Source organism: Podarcis bocagei, assembly GCF_964188305.1.
Source record: "Podarcis bocagei genome assembly, chromosome: 16".
Classification (NCBI taxonomy): domain Eukaryota; kingdom Metazoa; phylum Chordata; class Lepidosauria; order Squamata; family Lacertidae; genus Podarcis; species Podarcis bocagei.
This window is the reverse complement of record NC_138142.1, coordinates 15,134,672-15,153,998: the sequence shown is the minus strand read 5'-3', so window position 1 is coordinate 15,153,998 and position 19,327 is coordinate 15,134,672. Positions and strand designations below refer to the sequence as shown.

General features: G+C 45.6%; 1 protein-coding gene across 2 annotated transcripts in view; it reads right to left on the bottom strand.

Annotated features, from left to right (window-relative positions):
• The window catches only part of SLC25A1 (solute carrier family 25 member 1), a 56,117-nt gene that overhangs the window by 14,838 nt on the left and 21,952 nt on the right, over positions 1–19,327 (bottom strand). For both annotated transcript variants that reach the window (XR_014002979.1, XM_081175104.1), the window contains exon 2: positions 4,684–4,791. Coding sequence is in view for 1 of the 2 variants with exons in the window: in XM_081175104.1 (XP_081031230.1) it covers positions 4,684–4,791 (108 nt within the window). In the remaining variant the exon portion in view is untranslated. The remainder of the gene's footprint in view (positions 1–4,683; positions 4,792–19,327) is intronic.

Here is a 19,327-nt window from a genome sequence, read left to right as displayed (position 1 = left end):
ACCCCGTCGCGGGGATTTGAACTGCTGACCTTCTGATCGGCAAGTCCTAGGCTCTGTGGTTTAACCCACAGTGCCACCTGTGTCCCTTCTAACAAAATATTAAGAATACATTAAAACATCAGTCATTAAAAACTTCCCATTAAAATCTGCTCAGGGAACTATAACTCCCAGAATTCCCTGGGAAGAGGGGTTCCCTGCTATACCACTCTGAGAATTGTAGGTCTGCGAGGGGAACGATCTCCTAATAACGCTCAGCAGCAATAGCAAACTATATTCCCGGGGATTATTTGGGTAAAGCCACAACTGTTTATAAAGTGGTATCGTAGCGCTTTAAATGGGTAGTGTAGATGGGGCCCGAATGCTATAACACAGATGGGGAAATGTGTAGCCCTCTGAGTTTTGCAGGACTACAGTTCCCATCATCCCTCAGTATTAGCCAGCCTAGCTGAGGCTGATGGGAGCTGGAGTTCGCCAGCATCTGAAGGACCACAGATTCCCTTTCGCTGTCCTATACAAAACAACATGGAGGTCTGAAGAAAAATTGGTGTCTGCCTAAATAAGCAGAACTGGAACTAATAACCCTGAGAAGCTCACCAACTATGATTCCCTCAGCAGATGCTGGGCTAACATTATTATTTTTTAGGACAAATGTTCTAGAAGGAACTGAGGCAGCTTAGCCACTGCTGAAATTCTCTTATTTTTTAAAAAATGCTTTTCCTAGTCTAAAAAAAGCCGACTTTCCTGGGTCTGAACTCTCCTGCTTCTTGGTCCGTAAATTTCAGCACACAAGACAAATGACTGTTCCCCATTTTAATTTCTTCTGAGCTTTTAAAACAAAGTATATATTTTTTTTACCGGCAACAAAATACCTAATCTACACGCAGCCTTGAAATAAATCTTGTCTAAACGTAGCTATTTCTTTCGGTCTCCTTGAAAGGGTTTGTCATCCCTAGACACTTATCATCAGCTATGTACTCTGTCTTTGCAATTAGATCTGGCTTTTCGCGAGGCCGAGATGAATAACAAGAATCAAACTGGGATTTTTTTGCTGGGCCATAATTAAGAAAGATTCTCATCTCATCTCACTTCTGAGGACGGTGTGCGATGCGCCCTAAACAAGTTAGACATTCTGTACTCAAGGCAATCCAATTTCTGCGCTAAGGAGGAGAGGGAAAAAATTCTATTTCCTGAACCAATTCTTAAATCCACGTAGGCCATTTTAGTAATTTATTGCATTTATAATCCGCCTTTCCTCCAAGGAGCTCAATAGTGGCGTACATGGTTGGAGTGTGCTGCTGCTAACGCTGAGGTTGCAGGTTTGATCCCCGCATAGGATGACAGCAAATTCCTGCATTGCAGGGGGTTGGACTAGATGACCGCCCAGGGGCCCTTCCCCTGGTTCTACGATTCCCCTCTTCATTTGATCCCCACAACAGCCTTGTAAGGCAGGTTATTTAATTATTAAACTTCATCTGAAGGACTCAGGGCGGTTCACAAGATAAAAATACAGGATAAAAAAATGCAAAACGAATAGTTAAAAAACGAAACAAAACACTCACCCCTCCACGCCTTCCAAAAACACATATATCCCTCCTTGGATATATGTGTATACAGAAATGTATACAGAATGTATACAGAAAATAAATGTATACAGAAAATAAAACAAAAACGGGAAGGGAGAGTGGGCAGAAAAAAGGGCATACGTTTATAATGCACTATTGAAAGCCATTTAAACAGTCGTGGCTTCCCCCCAAAGGATTCTGAAAGCAGTGGTTTAATGCTCCTGAGAGCTATTATTCCCCTCACAAATCCTGAAGCAGTTTAACAATCAATCCCTCTTCCCAGGGGACTCTGGGAAATGTAGTTCTGTAAGGGGAATAGGGGGGCCTCTCAGCACCTTTAGCATGCTACAGCTCCCAGGATTCTCTGGAGGGAGCTGTGGCTGCTTAAAGTGGGACCGCAATGCTTTAGCTGTATGGTGTGGACATGGTAAAGGTAAAGAAGGTAAAGGACCCCTGGACAGTTAAGTCAAGTCAAAGGCGCCTATGGGGTTGCGGCACTCATCTCGCTTTCAGGCCGAGGCAGCCGGCATTTGTCCACAGACAGCTTTCTGGGTCATGTGGCCAGCAGAACTAAACCGCTTCTGGCGCAACAGAACACCATGACGGAAACCAGAGAGCACAGAAACGCCATTTACCTTCCCGCCACACTGGTACCTATTTATCTACTTGAGCTGGCATGCTTTCAAACTGCTAGGTTGGCAGGAGCTGGGACAGAGCAATGGTAGTGGTGCCCGCCCTGTGGAACACCCGCCCATCAGATGTCAAGGAAATAAACAACTATCTGACTTTTAGAAGAAATCTGAAGGCAGCCCTGTTTAGGGAAGTTTTTAATGTTTGATACTTTATCGTATTCTTAATATTCTGTTGGGAGCTGCCCAGAGTGGCTGGGGAAACCCAGCCAGATGGGCGGAGTATAAATAATCAATAATTAACAACAACAACAACAACAACAACAACAACAACAACAACTCTGTTGCAGGGATTCGATCCGCTGACCTTCCAATCAGCAAGCCCAAGAGGCTCAGTGGTTTAGACCACAGCTAGGTGGACAAAGAGAGGACGCAGGTGGCGCTGTGGGTGAAACCACAGAACCTAGGGCTTGCTGATCAGAAGGTTGGCGGTTTGAATCCCCACGACGAGTGAGCTCCCGTTGCTCGGTCCCTGCTCCTGCCCACCTAGCAGTTCGAAAGCACGAAGTGCAAGTAGATAAATAGGTACCGCTCCAGCGGGAAGGTAAACGGCATTTCCGTGTGCTGCTCTGGTTCGCCAGAAGCGGCTTAGTCCTGCTGGCCACATGACCTGGAAGCTGTACGCGAGATGAGCACCGCAACCCCAGAGTCGTCCTCGAATGGACCTAATGGTCAGGGGTCCCTTTACCTTTAGATGGACAAAGAGTCTGACCTGATATAAACCAGCTTCTACTGCTTTGGTTCACTAGCTCTCTGCAGGGTGGTCAAGGTCGGCCCTGCGGAGAGTTTGCAAAACAGGCCACGTCAGGCTGAAAACTCTGCAGCCTCTCCTGTGATGACCTACAAGGGGAGCTGAGTGTTTATCCTGCCAAATCAGAAGTGCTCCGTATCCTTGGCTACCCTCGAGCCCTTGCTTTTAAATCGTGTGTTTCTGGCTACGTCAGAAGGACAGGGAGGGAAGATGGAACATGAAGAGCAGCGGGACACCAGAACAGCACAAAGCCCACTTCAACGACCCCTTTTCTCCGTGCACGAATTTAACGTGGGCACACAGCTCTTCCCGCACGACTCTCCCTATCCTTGCCATGACTCCGGATTGCAAGCAGCCCCTGTGCCGCTGCTACCTGCAGAGTGATGCCTTTGCCAAGCCGCTAAGGGGGTTCTGCAGCACAGCGTGTCTCATCGGTTGCAAATCCGGCACGCTCCAGCCAGGCTGGAACGCCGCCAACCTCCTTAGCAAGTCAGCCGGGCAAACAGGCTAGGCGATGAGTCATCGAGCCACTGCCTGCGGCACACGAGGTCCCCGGTCGCTCCTTTCCTTCTTGCTATCGTATGGTAGAACGGTCAGAGCTCAAGGCTATATTAAAGGGGGGGAGGTGAGGGGACATCCGTCAGGCTCAACTGAGCGGCTACATTGCACGCCACCAGTGAACGCCGCAAGGGACAGGGTGGTCCTGAAGGGATTTGTTTCCTTGGGCTGGATAAATAAGGGAGGGGGTGGAAACCCCCCACCCACACACACACCATGACCTGCGGAGTCCAATAAGGAAATTTTGTCCATGGTATGATTATTTTCCACTTAGCCATTTTGACACTTTGGCACCCTATTTGCAAAATGTAAACAATTCGAAAATACAGGCACGCCTTCGCAAGATTCGGTTGTACTTGAGGGTCGATTTCCCCAAAAAAATCCACTGGAAAAAAGGTTGTGTCCCTATGGAGATGGCAGTATTGAGTCAGTGGCTCATGTGCTTCTGGCTTGCACTCTTTATAAAGATTTGAGGATTAAGGTTATTAAAAAGGTAAAGGTAAAGGGACCCCTGACCATTAGGTCCAGTCGTGACCGACTCTGGAGTTGCAAGATTCGGTTGTACTTGAGGGTCGTTTTCCAAAAAAAAAATCCAATGGAAAAAAGGTTGTGTCCCTATGGATATGGCAATACAGTGGTACCTCGGGTTAAGTACTTAATTTGTTCCGGAGGACCGTTCTTAACGGAAACGCTATTTACCTTCCTGCCGGAGTGGTACCTATTTATCTACTTGCACTTTGGTGTGCTTTCGAACTGCTAGGTTGGCAGGAGCAGGGACCGAGCAACAGGAGCTCACCCCAGTGCTGGGATTCGAACCACGACCTTCTGATCGGCAAGTCCTAGGCTCTGTGGTTTAACCCACAGCGCCACCCGCATCCACTTGAAGGGCTGCATGAAGCTAGTACATATCCCGGCTCAAAACCCCAATATTTAATTGTTTAAATAACCAAGTAAATAACCACACATTCATCCACCTGCAAAATGTGGCTCTTCTCCTATGGCACCTCTCTGAACAGCCTGGCCAGAGTCATGTTTTGGTTTGCTTGCGGGAATCAGTTTGGAGCAGACAACGGGCACTGAGAGATCTGGTGGGTTTCAGTCCTGCTGCCTGGTGAAGACTTACCAATTCCTTTGTAGCGGGGCGGGTTTGCTTTCTCATCCAGCTGAAGCTGCGTTTTCACATACTCTGTGGGGAATGTAATGCAAATCTCAATGCCGCCAGCGAGGCCACCTAGGGGGAAAAATAAAGCAAAGCAAAATAAAAACAACCCCCCATTTCCAAAAGAATCGCATCAACACTCTTTTCGCCTTCTGCCTGGGTGAGCATACCTCTGTCATGGAAATTCTACTCAATATTCATCCAGAGTAGATTCCAACATATAGTTAGCAGAGTAAAAACTTAAAACACATTGCAGGATTCCCAAAAAATAGGCCAGAGGCAATCGTATTTCATCCAGCAGAGTCCAATGGTGTCTCTTTTTTGGAAATAAATTTTTATTTGATTTTCAAACATATAAACATATAACAAAATCAATTCCAAATCCAAATGTCGAGATTACTCTTAATCTCCTGACTCCCCCCCCCCCCAAAAAAAAAATCCCTTCTGTGGTCCTATTGTTACTATTTTCCACTGCATATCAATACTACTCCAATTTTTAGTCTTTCTAAATTATCCGTACATTACAAGTATGTTTAAAATCCTGCTAATGTTTTAACCTGCTTACAATGATCTTGTATATAAATTATACACTTTCCCCATTCTTTTTTTTAAGATCTTGTCATCTTGGCTCCTGAGCTCCCCAGTAACCACAATGGTGTCAAAGTGCCACCATTGTATGATAAAGAATTGGAAATTGCATCCATGCCCAAGTTCACAAATTATTTGAGAATATAAACCAAGACGATATGGTTTTGCAAGGACATAACATAAGAAGAGCCCAGCTGGATCAGGCCAAAGGCCCATCTAGTCTGGTATCCTGTCCTCACGGTGGAAAATCAGATGTAGAAAACACTGAGAAGTTCAAACACTCCCACATTAAATGAATAAGGCAATATTGGGTTCAGCTGAATACTTCCTGAAGGTAGCAATACCCAATCTGGGATATCCCATTGGAAACTGCAAGGGGGTGATCAACATAATGGACTCCTCCCCCATAACAACAACAACAAAAATTCTGCACACAGAAATCTAGCATGTCAGGGAGACTGCTAGGCTAGAACTCTTTTCTGTGACAACCCTTTTCTCGAAACTTCTGTGAAGGAACACTCAGTCCTCTCAACCCTCACATTTATTTATTGATACAGTGGAAGCTTAGTTGTTGAACGGAATCCATTCTGGAAGACTGTTTGACTTCCAAAATGTTCAACAACCGAGGTGCAATGGGTGGTTGGAAAATTCAATTGAGAAAATTGAGAAATGCGCCTCAGAAGCCATTCAACTTCCGAGGCGCGTTTGAAAACGGAAGCAATTACTTCCGGGTTTTCGGCGTTCAAAAACTGAAACGTCCAGCTTCTGAGACACTCAAAAACTGAGATCCCACTGTATTTACATTTATATCCCACCTTTCCTCTTCTTCTTCATTTTATACTCACAAGAACCCTTTGAGGTAGGTTAGGCTGAGAGAAAGTGACTGGCCTGAGGAGACCCTGTGAGCTTCAGCGCTTATTGTTTTTAGGAGACCCCTAGTTCTCTCACAGAGCTACAATTCCCCAGAGTTTCCCCTGAAGGGGGATTGACTCTTATGTCACTCTGGGAACCGCACTGTGGTTGGAAATAAAAAAGGATCCCTCATTCATTTTATAGGCTTCCCGTGTGCATTAATCCTCATTAGTTGCAGAACACTTAATGAGACAGATGTTGTAAGCTGCTGCCAGGCATTTTCTATCCTTTATGATCAGCTATCATTTCAGCCGCCTCTAACCTAACCCAACCTCTCCCTTGCTCAAAACTTCCAGATTTCGCAAGCAAACATCAGACAGGATTGCAAAACGCATTAGCCAAGAATATCATCCTGTAGTGACATGGAGAAAGAGAGTGGTTGTCTAGAGAATGGATGGCGGCTAACAGATTGAGGTTGAATCCTGACAGGACAGAAGTACTGTTTTGGGGGGACAGGGGGTGGGCAGGTGTGGAGTACTCCCTGGTCCTGAATGGGGTAACTGTGCCCCTGAAGGACCAGGTGCGCAGACTGGGAGTCATTTTGGACTCACAGCTGTCTAGGGCAGCTTTCTACTACCTCCATCTGGTACGCAGGCTGAGACCCTACCTGCCCGTGGACTGTCTTGCCAGAGTGGTGCATGCTCTGGTTATCTCCCGCTTGAACTATGCAATGCTCTCTATGTGGGGCTACCTTTGAAGGTGACCCGGAAACTGCAATTAATCCAGAATGCGGCAGCTAGACTGGTGACTGGGAGCGGCCGCCAAGGCCATAGAACACCGGTCCTGAAAGACCTACATTGGCTCCTAGTACGTTTCCGAGCACAATTCAAAGTGTTGGTGCTGACCTTTAAAGCCCTAAACGGCCTCGGCCCAGTATACCTGAAGGAGTGTTTCCACCCCCATCGTTCAGCCCGGACACTGAGGTCAAAATCTGAGGGCCTTCTGGCGGTTCCCTCACTGTGAGATGTGAGGTTACAGGGAACCAGGCAGAGGGCCTTCTCGGTAGTGGTGCCTGCCCTGTGGAACGCCCTCCCACCAGATGTCAAGGAAATAAACAACTATCTGACTTTTAGAAGACATCTGAAGGCAGCCCTGTTCAGGAAAGTTGTTAATGTTTGAAAGTTTCTTCTGTGTTCTGTTGGAAGCCGCCCAGACTGGCAAGGGAAACCCAGATGGGCGGGGTATAAATAATAAATTATTATTATTATTTTGTCCAAGGCTGGCCCAGTGAGCTCCATGGCTGCGTGTGGATTTGAATCCGGCTCTTTTGCCACCCCCAGTGCAAAACTCTGACTGCTAGACCCCATTGGCTCTCAGCAGCAAGAAAACAGCTCTCCTCATAACTTTTAAGCACAGTCATGCTCCAAAAACCAGGCACGTCCGGCAGCCTATGCATGTGAACAGCTTTGATGTGCTATATTTTTAATCTCCAGCTGGTTGGCCCCCACACAGAGACCTTCCTGAAACCTGACCTCCCTCTGTGGCTATGGAAATCCGCCTTCACGTCCTGACCCTGTCAACTGGCCGAGTCATTCTTTCCTCTACTATCATTCACCAAGAGGAACACACCACCCAAGCATGACTCAGCACCAGGCATTTGCCCGTTGCCATTGGCTGGGACAGGAGCATGCCCAGTCAACGCCCAGGCCAGGAAATTAGGAGGAAACAGGATCTGCATCAGCTGAGCAGGCTTTCAGGTCTCACGATGATGACAAAGCTGTCGGTGGGCCCGCAAGGGGGAAATATTCCACGCATGCTGAAAATTCGATTAAATGAGGAATTGGCCCCCGGGACTGGCTTTCAGCACTGAAAGTGCCACAGATTGTTCCGGCACCAGACTTTGACAACCGTTGAAAGATTTTTAACAGGGGAGAGTGGGTGGAAAAATTATAGAACTGCAGAGTTGGAAGGGATCATGCGGTCATCTAGTCCAACCCCCTGCAATGCAGGGATCTTTTGCCCAATGTGGATCTGGCGTAGGACACCTAACTATTAGCTTCACCTAAACTTAGATCCCCCCCCCCCGGTCTAATATCCCTAGTGCTGCAAGATTGTCGCAAGAGCGCCTGGATTAAAACTGTCTATCAAAAACTTAACTCTTGTGGTTTATCACCACAGCAGCTACTCACTTTGGGTTTTAGTAAAGCAAACAGTCTAATTTGTCAGCGCCTAAATGTTATCGAGCGTCAGAACAACTTGGCCACAATAAGGAAATTTTGCCCGTGGTATGACTATTTTGCACCTTCCCATTTCAACTCTCTGGCACCCTCTCTGCATCACCTAGCAATTCAAAAATATAGGCACACTTTTACTCTCTCGAGATTGAATGTATTGCCCTCGGCTGTACTTGAGGGACGATTCCAACAGATTTCACACGAAAAACGCTTATGTCCCTGTTGAGATGGCAGTACTGAATCGGTGGCGCATGCCCTGCTGGCTTGCACTCTTTATAAAGATTTGAGGAATGAGGTTATCGCCCCTCTTTTATTGTCCATTCCGGGTCGCCCAGCCACTGCCACAGTGTCCTTTTTCTTGGCAGATCAAGATGAGCAGGTGACAGCAAAGGTTGCAAGGTTTTTAGCTGGGGCAATTAGAATAAGATCCACTGCTTGACTATTGATTCAAAACCCCAAATTGTATTCTATATAATTGACTTTTTATTTCTATTCTTTGTATACTGTACTGTTATTTTATTGCTATGGCTGATGAAAATAAATATTCATTCATTCCTCATTCCTTTGCCCAATGTGAGTCTCGAATCCAAAACCCTGAGATTCTGTGTCTCATGCTCTTCCAGCTGATCTATCCCAGAGATGGCCAGTTAACAGAAATTAGAATTTCAGGTGGCAGAAAGAAGCCCCCATCTGAATATTCAAAGCAGCATCATACCACTTCAAACAGCCACAGCCTCCCTCCAAGAATCCTGGGAACCGTAGAGTTTTGTCCATGGCGCTAAAAGTTGTTGGGAGATCACCTAGTCCCAATAAAGACCTACAATTTCCACACAAATGGAAACCATGTGAAATTTTAGCTCTGTGAAGGGGACAGCAGGTTGCATGCCAAATTTCTGCACTCTGAACAAATTACATTTCCCAGAATCCTGGCGCAGGCATGGAAATGCAAGCGAGATCGCTTTTAATTTATTTACAATATTCGCACGGCGCTTAACGTGTGAAATCCCTAAGCTGTTTACACAAAACACAACACCATCATTTAAAAAAAGGAAAAGGGGGGAGCCCACTGTGCCCCAGGACACTTTTTATTATTTATGAATCACCTAATTAAAAGAACTATTATTACATTAATTTATATATACAGTGGTACCTCAGGTTACATACGCTTCAGGTTACATACGCTTCAGGTTACAGATTTCGCTAACCCAGAAATAGTACCTCGGGTTAAGAACTTTGCTTCAGGATGAGGACAGAAATTGTGCTCCAGCGGTGCGGCGGCAGCGGGAGGCCCCATTAGCTAAAGTGGTGCTTCAGGTTAAGAACAGTTCCAGGGTAAGAACGGACCTCCAGAACGAATTAAGTACTTAACCCGAGGTACCACTGTATATATATTGATTCATAATTGAAAGAAATCTCTGAACGACACCCAAAAAATATCGCAGAACAAAGTCAAATGCAAAAAAGAAAAAGTAAAAAAAAACTGCAGGAACACAGAACAGGAATGATAACAATATTTAATTTTTCAAAAGTCTTTAAACCGGGCAGCACTTTAAAAGGACGATGGTCCCCTGTGAATTAGGCCAGCTAGCTGCCCTAACCTTAAATCACTGCTGAATGGAACGTGTTGTTGTTTTTTAGAGCAACAAGATTTCAAGGCGCCTCTCACTAGAGAGATTTTCTACAGGGCAGGGACTGAATCAAGTCTATTTGAATGCTTGTTTCTGGCCGCTTATCCTGTTACCTGATAAACTAGTTCTGGGTGCAGTCAGAATAAAACAGCACCCATTCCTCCTCCAGATTCTTCTCACGCCCCCCAAGCCTGGGAGCTCTCTGATCTCCTTGACCTGGTCTAGCAAAAGATTGCGGAAGGGGTCTTCCATTCTTAAAAAGGCAACAGGGCTCCAAAGTGAGGCCTCTCTATTATTTTCGGGTTGGGGGAGAAAACCCCCTACATTGATCCCGCTGTCTGACGGAGGGAAATATAAAAGGCTGGCCTTTGGGAGTTTGCCAGCTCAGTTACTTTTCACAACACAGAAGCAAGATTCTTCAAACCCTCCAATACGGTGTTAGAAACCCAGATATATAAAGCTTATCGTCAAATGGCACCTTAAACCTAGGTTACGGTCGCCACAACAGAATGGTCTAGCCACCCATTTATTTAATTTTTTTGCAGTGAAATTAATAATAATAATAATAATAATAATAATAATAATAGTTATTGTTATTATTATTCCTTTCATTTCTAGACAGCTTTGTATTTTAAAGGGTGGGGGAAATCTCAAAACGCTTTGCAACACATTAAAACAACCAACATAACAACCCAAAATAAAACCAATTGAAGTCTAACAATGTTCCGATAATATCTCAAGGGCACCATGTTGGCTACCCCTGTTCTGTGCCATTTTTTCCAATGAAGTCTATTATTATTATAGTCATTATTACTTCATTCCTATACCGCTTTATATTTTAAAGAACAAACCTCAAAGCACATTAAAACATCAAATAAAACAAATCAGAACAGAAACAATTTCAAGCTTCTAGGAAAATATTTCAGATCCTTCTCTAAGTGACATTTTGCTTTCCATATATTTATCTGCCTACTTTATACAGCTGCCCCATAGCAGAAGTATTCTGGGAAGGCAGTGTGGGATAGTGGTTAGAGTGTCAGACTAGGACCTGGGAGCTGTGGGTTCAAATCCCCACTCAGTCATGAAGCTCCCTGGGTGAACCATGGAGTCAGTCACAGCCTCCTGGCCTACCTCACAGAGTCGTTGCAGCGATTAACTGAGGAAGGAGGTGAGGAACCATGGGCTCCTTGTTGAAAAAGGTGGGCTGTAGATGCAATAAATTAGCTTTTCTGCTTAAGAAAGCTGGAGGGGCCAGTCAGATGGAGATGTCAATCACCAACTCAGCATCCAGAGATCTCCATTTGGTCGCAATTGGACCCATGTCTCTCTCTTTTAATCTTTCTTCCATCTCTCTTTATTTCTCTTTCTTTCCCTCCCCTTCTTTTTTCTTTCTTTCCCTCTGGATCTATGTATTTATTTTATCTAGGTTAGTGTTTTAGTCTGGACAACAAAAAGATATTTGATAATAATCCTTGTAGTGATGTATGGAAGTGAGAGCTGGACCATAAAGAAGGCTGATCGCCGAAGAATTGATGCTTTTGAATTATGGTGCTGGAGGAGACTCTTGAGAGTCCCATGGACTGTAAGAAGATCAAACCTATCCATTCTTAAGAAAATCAGCCCTGAGTGCTCACTGGAAGGACAGATCCTGAAGCTGAGGCTCCAATACTTTGGCCACCTCATGAGAAGAGAAGGCTCCCTGGAAAAGACCCTGATGTTGGGAAAGATGGAGGGCACAAGGAGAAGGGGACGACAGAGGACGAGATGGTTGGACAGTGTTCTTGAAGCTACCAGCATGAGTTTGACCAAACTGCGGGAGGCAGTGGAAGACAGGAGTGCCTGGCGTGCTCTGGTCCAGGGGGTCACGAAGAGTCGGACACGACTAAACGACTAAACAGCAACAATAAAATCTAATAAAAATTATCCTCTCCCCATAGCTGTCAAGTGTCCCTTATTTGAAGGGACAGTCCCTTATTCCAGCGCCATGTCCCTTATTGATGGATGTCCCTTAAATTTCAAAGGAAGCAGCTCCTCTCCCTCCCTCCCTGCCGGCCAGGGAGGAGGGAGACTCCAACTGTGTTGCTTGGCTGTGTTGCTCACTCAATAAGAAGTCTAAGAACGACTGGGGGGTGGGTGGAGATTGCATACCTTGTGCGTGGCTAGTTAATGCAAGCTGAGGGGGGTTTTGAATGCTGGATGCCATTTTGTTGCACGTGCTCCCGCAAACTTTGCAGTGCAAAGCCAGGCCGGGGAGCCATCTTAAGTTGAGGCTGCATAGGCCTTGTGGTGCATGTGATTCAGATTCTATTCAGTTGAACCTCTGGTTACAAAGTTGGTTGGACAGTGTTCTCAGAGCTACCAGCATGAGTTTGACCAGACTGCAGGAGGACAGGAAGACTGGAGTGCCTGGAACAGGTGAGGCTGCAGGTCCCTTATTTTGGCTGCTGGTCCCTTATTTTCAAGGCTGCTGGCCCCTTATTTTCAAATCTGTAAGTTGACAGCTATGCCTCTCCCTCCCAAAAGAACATCCCTACTTCAAGCCTTGAAATATCCCCGTCTGTTACTCTGGAGAGCTGTTGCCAGTACTGAGCTGGACTCCCTCTCATGTTCCTATTTAATTTGGTCCTTTTGTCCCATGAGGACTAGAATCTTTCTCTAGCTCTTTTTTTAAGGAGAAAGGCCACTTAACATTCTGCTCAGGCTGACACATGAGAATGCGTGTGCTCCAGGCGGACCTTAGCACTGCTTGGCTGAAACAATGGGTGGTTTTGACTTTAAGCCGCTAAATCTTTCCCTATTGTGTTGCTGTCCTCCAGGGCTGCTGTTCAGCAACTCTCGGCTCCCCCAAGAAAGAAACCGCTGAACCCTGCCTTGCACAGAGTGGGCTGAACAAAAGGATCTTTCTTCAGGCTGACTCTTTGGGATGCAATACCCCAGGAAGCCCGAAACTCAACTATGGCAACACAGCCCAGCCTTGAGCAAATGCTTCTTGCAACAGAACTCTAGTAAATCTTAGTTCAAATCCCAGACTGATGAGTGTGAGTGGTCTGAATATGTGGATTCCAGGACCACAGTTCACTCCATCTTCGACTGGCTGTGTATGCACAACCAGAGAAGTGCTTATTTATTTATTTTTATTTTGGTAACCAAAGGAGAACGTAGGCACGGACTAGGCAGAAGTGCTTAAAGGATTAAAAATCCTAGGAATATCACAGTACAGTGGTACCTCGGGTTACATACGTTTCAGGTTACAGACTCCGCTAACCCAGAAATAGTACCTCGGGTTAAGAACTTTGCTTCAGGATAAGAACAGAAATTGTGCTCCGGTGGAGCGGCGGCAGCAGGAGGCCCCATTAGCTAAAGTGGTGCTCCAGGTTAAGAACAGTTTCAGGTTAAGAACGGACCTCCGGAACGAATTAAGCACTTAATCTGAGATACCACTGTATACTGATATATCGCAATGCCTTTTCCTGCACTGTGATTTTTGCCGGCGCCTGCTCTTGTGGTTCACTGCCCCCCACCCTTCGTGAGGCTGGGGAAAGCTGATCCGGTTGAGTTAACAGGGGCTGCAGGAATCGAGAGAAGCATTAGCTGGCTTCATGGTTTTCCCCATGTTGTAATTTTTGCACAGTGCACGCACACAGGACTCAGCTACATTAGTCAAAAAACAATGTTTAGAATGTGTTATAAACATGCAACACCAGGTGGCGCTGCAGAGCAAAAAACTTTTCTATGTGATTTTACATAGAGTTTTCTTCTTTTTCTTTTGTTATAATGATTTAATTTATGACTTATTTATAGCGGGGGGTTTTCCCCCTGTGTGTGGGGTTTTCACCCATCGTGATTTGTGATCAATAGCCAGGTCAGAAATTATGAAACCGGTATGACTATATGGACTTCAAACTGCTTTTTGGGTGGTATTATTGATATATCGCCCAGTTATTTAGCACCTGCTTAAAATATTTTGTGTAGGGATGGAGCCAAAGATCACCTTGAGAATAAATCAAGAGCCAAGAACAATTGTTGCCCCAGCCTGTATAACAAAGGTAGGGAATCTATGGCGTTCCAGATGCTATTGGTCTCTTAACTACCATCCGCCCCAACCTGTATGGCCAGCAATCAGGGCTGTGTTAGCAAAGCCAATTAAACAGCATAGATGGAGTCCAGAAAAAGAGGCATGGGGAGGGGCATTTAGTCTTCAGGCCTCAGACTCCCCATCCCTGATCTATCAAGCTAGTGTGTGTGTGTGTGTGTGTGTGTGTGTGTGTGTGTGTTCTCCACAAACTGAACAAAAATATTTTACAGTGGTGCCTCGCAAGACGAAATTAATTCGTTCCGCGAGTTTTTTCGTCTTGCGGTTTTTTTCGTCTTGCGAAGCACGGTGTCGGAAAAGTTTTGGAAAAGCTTCAAAAATCACCAAAGTCTTCAAAAACCTCAAAAAAGGCTACCACACCGCGTGCTATGAGTTGCTCCTCGAAGTCAAGTCGCAACTGTATTAACGGTTTTAAGAAAAAGGAAACAAACTTGCAAGACGTTTCCGTCTTGCGAAGCAAGCCCATAGGGAAAATCGTCTTGCAAAGCAAGTCAAAAAACCAAAAACCCTTTCGTTTTGTGAGTTTTCCGTCTTGCGAGGCATTCGTCTTGCGAGGTACCACTGTATTATTTGAGGAGAAAGGGAGAAATATTGTCTGCCTTACCTTCAGGCCTTACACAGAGCAGGCAGACAGTCAATCAAATATACAGAGGGAAAACTAACCTCAGAACGACACAGCCAATCACGTGCTGCCTCAGTGAATATCGGGCTGCACAGCTTGGTTGCTAAGCAATGCTTCAACCAGTTCCCACCTTTGGGCTAGCTGACTTTAGCACTAACAGAATTAAACTGAATGGTCCCTGCTACACTTCCAACAAGATGATGGGAGCTGGGGCTCCAGCACTAGCTTGGGGGGGGGGGGGTTTAGGTTCCCCATTCCTTCTGCACAGGAACCTTTTAGATTACTTCCTAGAAAGCGGAGAAAACCACCAGAACTGACATTTTATATTTCTTTTAGAGATGAGCAGGTTTCCAACAATAATATTTAATTTTTGAATCTTATTTTTTCTATCTTTATCTTTCAACCTTTCTTTTCTTTCTTTCTTTCTTTCTTTCTTCCTTCCTTCCTTCCTTCCTTCCTTCCTTCCTTCCTTCCTTCCTTCCTTCCTTCCTCTCTCTCTCTCTCTCTCTCTCTCTCTCTCTCTCTCTCTCCTTCCCTCCTTCTATTCCTTTCTCTCTCCCACCCCTCCTTTTATGTTTTATTGTATCTAGATCAGTGGTTCCCAACCTTTTTTGGCCATGCACCATCTAAGCATTTCTAAAATCCTGATGCTCCCCCCTCCCGTGACATATAATTCTTATTATTCAAAAAGTGAACTCCTAGTCACATGGAGGAAGCCTAAAAGGCCATTCACTGTTAATAACTCATTCTCGAATTGCCCCGCTTAAAAATCAAATTGCTCCCCTTAAAATCAAATTGTGGGGTCTGTGCCCCACATTGGGAACCACAGATCTGGATCAAAATCTTTGTTTGGGTAAAAAAAGAGAAAGATATTAAGTTTTGTATTTTTCTCCATAAACCTTAATCAAATAAACGATTGAAAACCACCAGGAGTGGTGGTGGCGGCTGTAAATCTGACAAATAAAATAACTGCAAGGAGTAGAAATCTTGTGGATTTCAAAATACGCAAGCTTCCCCCAAAATAGAGGGGAGATGAGAGTTAGGCCCCCAGGTCCTCTCAGCTGAAAACTGGCTTGTTCAAATCTCAGCTGTGTAAGCAGGGAGCTTTGGGTAGGTGAAAAGCCGTTCCTTCCTTCAAGCAAGGGATTATACAAGGCTTGACATGATTCAGCTGGGCACCGTGCCCGCCACTTGGAAGACTCTTTGCACAACTGCGGCACCTTGCCCCTCACGCGCGGAGGAAAGGTTATTCTGAAGCGCCAAGATTTGGCAATCGTTTTCCAGCTGGCAAAACTGCCGTGTGAACTTGGAAACAACCAGCGCAGGGGAAGCAACTCCCATGCAGAGACTTCAGCCCCAGTTTTCAAAGCCTGCCTCTGCAGTCATGAGAGCTAGCAGCATGGATTATTTTATTTTATTATTTTATTTTATTATTATTTTATTTAAAAAAGTGGTGGCCAAGAGCAACTCGCAAGGAAAACATTTCAGAGGACACCAGAATTTTCATGGAGAAGTCCGTGAAATGGTGAAAATGACCGGGAAAATCAGAAATCCGGAAGAGAGGAACTATAATAAGGAATGGGGGAGAAATTTGCAATTTACTTAAGAGAACACTGTAAACAGCTAAAAGCTTTGGGCAGGATTTGAGTAACGCTTGTAATGTACTGAAAACTAAGGTAAAAATGGATTATTTAAGGAAAATAGAGAAAATATGTGATGCAGTTGAAAAAGATTGAATATGGAAACCGTGGAAGGGTGGAGGGGAGCTAAGAAGTAAGGGAATCCTAAACGCTGATGGTGATGTCTAATGTTTGAATTTAAATGTGTAGTGTAAAACTGAATAAAAAAAGATTGTACCAGAATTTTCATGGAGAAAACCACTTCCTTGCCTCCAACATTTCCTGCTTGTTGTTGTTGTTGTTGTTTAGTCATTTAGTCATGTCCGACTCTTCGTGACCCCCTGGACCAGAGCATGCCAGGCACTCCTGTCTTCCACTGCCTCCCGCAGTTTGGTCAAACTCATGCTGGTAGCTTCGAGAACACTGTCCAACCATCTCATCCTCTGTCGTCACCTTCTCCTTGTGCCATCCATCTTTCCCAACATCAGGGTCTTTTCCAGGAAGTCTTCTCTTCTCATGAGGTGGCCAAAGTATTGGAGCCTCAGCTTCACGATCTGTCCTTCCAGTGAGCACTCAGGGCTGATTTCCTTAAGAATGGAGAGGTTTGATCTTCTTGCAGTCCACGGGACTCTCAAGAGTCTCCTCCAGCACCATAATTCAAAAGCATCAATTCTTCGGCGATCAGCCTTCTTTATGGTCCAGCTCTCACTTCCATACATCTCTACTGGGAAAACCATAGCTTTAACTATACGGACCTTTGTTTGCAAGGTGATGTCTTTGCTTTTTAAGATGCTGTCTAGGTTTGCCATTGCTTTTCTCCCAAGGAGCAGGCGTCTTTTAATTTCGTGACTGCTGTCACCATCTGCAGTGATCTAACTATCCACAAAAAACCCAAGTGGGAAGGTTTGGTCCACTAACGCAGCAGTAGAAGAATATTTTTTGCAGCTCAGGGGCCACATCGCTTCTCAGCAAGCATCCGGGGGCCGAATACAAGTGATGGGCGGGAGACAAAAGTGATCAGAGCAATTACTGTTATTTTTTTAAACTTTAAAGTGTAGGATCATTTCTACACCATCACACATCTCAAGGGAAAATGGAGCAGAATGTCAAGGGCCAGACCAGAGGTCTGGAGGGCCGCCTATGAAACAGTAGGACATGTTCTGAAATGTGATTGGCAGAGGAGACAGGCAGAGGGGGACTGACCCCCTGGAGGGGGTCATGATTTGGCTAAAACCGGTGTGTGTGTGTGTGTGTGTGTGTGTGGTGGACCCAGAGGTTAGGTCCGGAATGAGCCCGTGGTTTCAAAAACTCAGCTAAAAATAAAACAATGGCAAGAGTTTCTCCCCAAAAGGCATCAGTCTTAATGGGAAAGTTTAAATGAGAATTATTGTTTAAGGCAGGGGTAGGCAAACTAAGGCCCCGGGGCCGGATGCGGCCCAATCGCCTTCTCAGTCGGGCCCACGGACGGCCTGGGATTCAGTGTGTTTTGACATGAGTAGAATGTGTCCTTTGATTTAACATGCATCTCTGGGTTATTTGTGGGGCCTGCCTGGTGTTTTTACATGAGTAGAATGTGTGCTTCTATTTAAAATGCATCTCTGGGTTATTTGTGGGGCATAGGAATTCGGTCATTTCCCCCCGGGGGGGAAATATAGTCTGCCCCCCCCCCACAAGGTCTGGCCCACGGCTGAAAAAGTTTGCTGACCCCTGATATAAGGCTTTTTTAAAAGTCTCTCTCTCTCTCTCTCTCTCTCTCACACACACACACACACACACACACACACAGAGAGAGAGAGAGAGAGAGAGAGAGAGAGAGAGAGAGAAAGAAAGAAAGAAAGAAAGAAAGAAAGAAAGAAAGAAAGAAAGATTGCACACACAGTGGTCCAGAACCTACAATGCAGCCGGTTTTAAATCCCTGCTTGTTAGCTAATGGGCAAGGGGTTAAATCCTGCTCAGTTTGGCTGCCGGCCACGATTCGGGAAGGGGTTTGCCCAAAATCTCCCACGAGGTGGGAAACTCCATTTTAGGAAAGGGATTTGGATGCAAACTGCTTCCTGAGATTAGAGCAATTTCCATGCACGGTTCAATCCCTGGCCTCTGCAGGTAGGGCTGGGAGAGAGACCCCTGAACAGCTGCTGCCGGCCAGTGCAGACAATACTGAGTGAGGTGAGCCGATGGTCTGACGCACTACGAGGCAGCTTTTTTATGCCCCGTGCTGAAATGAAGGCAGGGGACGGGGACAGACCCTTCCTCTGAGCAGTGTGCTACTGCAAGGTAATTTGAAGTCCCGGTCAGCGAAAACACACCCACCTGTCAAATTTGGCCCAGGAGGCCAATCCTGAGAAGGATCTGGCCAGTGGAACCAATAAGGTTGTGCACTCCGACATGAAACAACTACAGAAGGCCCCTAAGAAATAAAATAATAATAATAATAATAATAATAATAATAATAATAATAATAATAATAATATATTATTTATACCCTGCCCATCTGGCTGAGTTTCCCCAACCACTCTGGGTGGCTCCCAATCAAGTGTTAAAAACAATACAGCATTAAATATTAAAAACTTCCCTGAACAGGGCTGCCTTCAGATGTCTTTTACAGATAAGATAGCTGCTTATTTCCTTCACATCTGAAGGGAGGGTGTTCCACAGGGTGGGCGCCACTATCAAGAAGGCCCTCTGTCTGGTTCCCTGCAACCTCACTTCTCGCAATGAGGGAACCACCAGAAGGCCCTTGGCACTGGACCTCAGTGTCCGGGCTGAACGATGGGGGTGGAGACGCTGTTTCAGGTATACAGGACCGAGGCCGTTTAGGGCTTTAAAGGTCAGCACCAACACTTTGAATTGTGCTCGGAAATGTACTGGGAGCCAATGTAGGTCTTTCAAGACCGGTGTTCTATGGTCTCGGCAGCCACTCCCAGTCTCCAGTCTAGCTGCTGCATTCTGGATTAATTGTGGTTTCCGGGTCA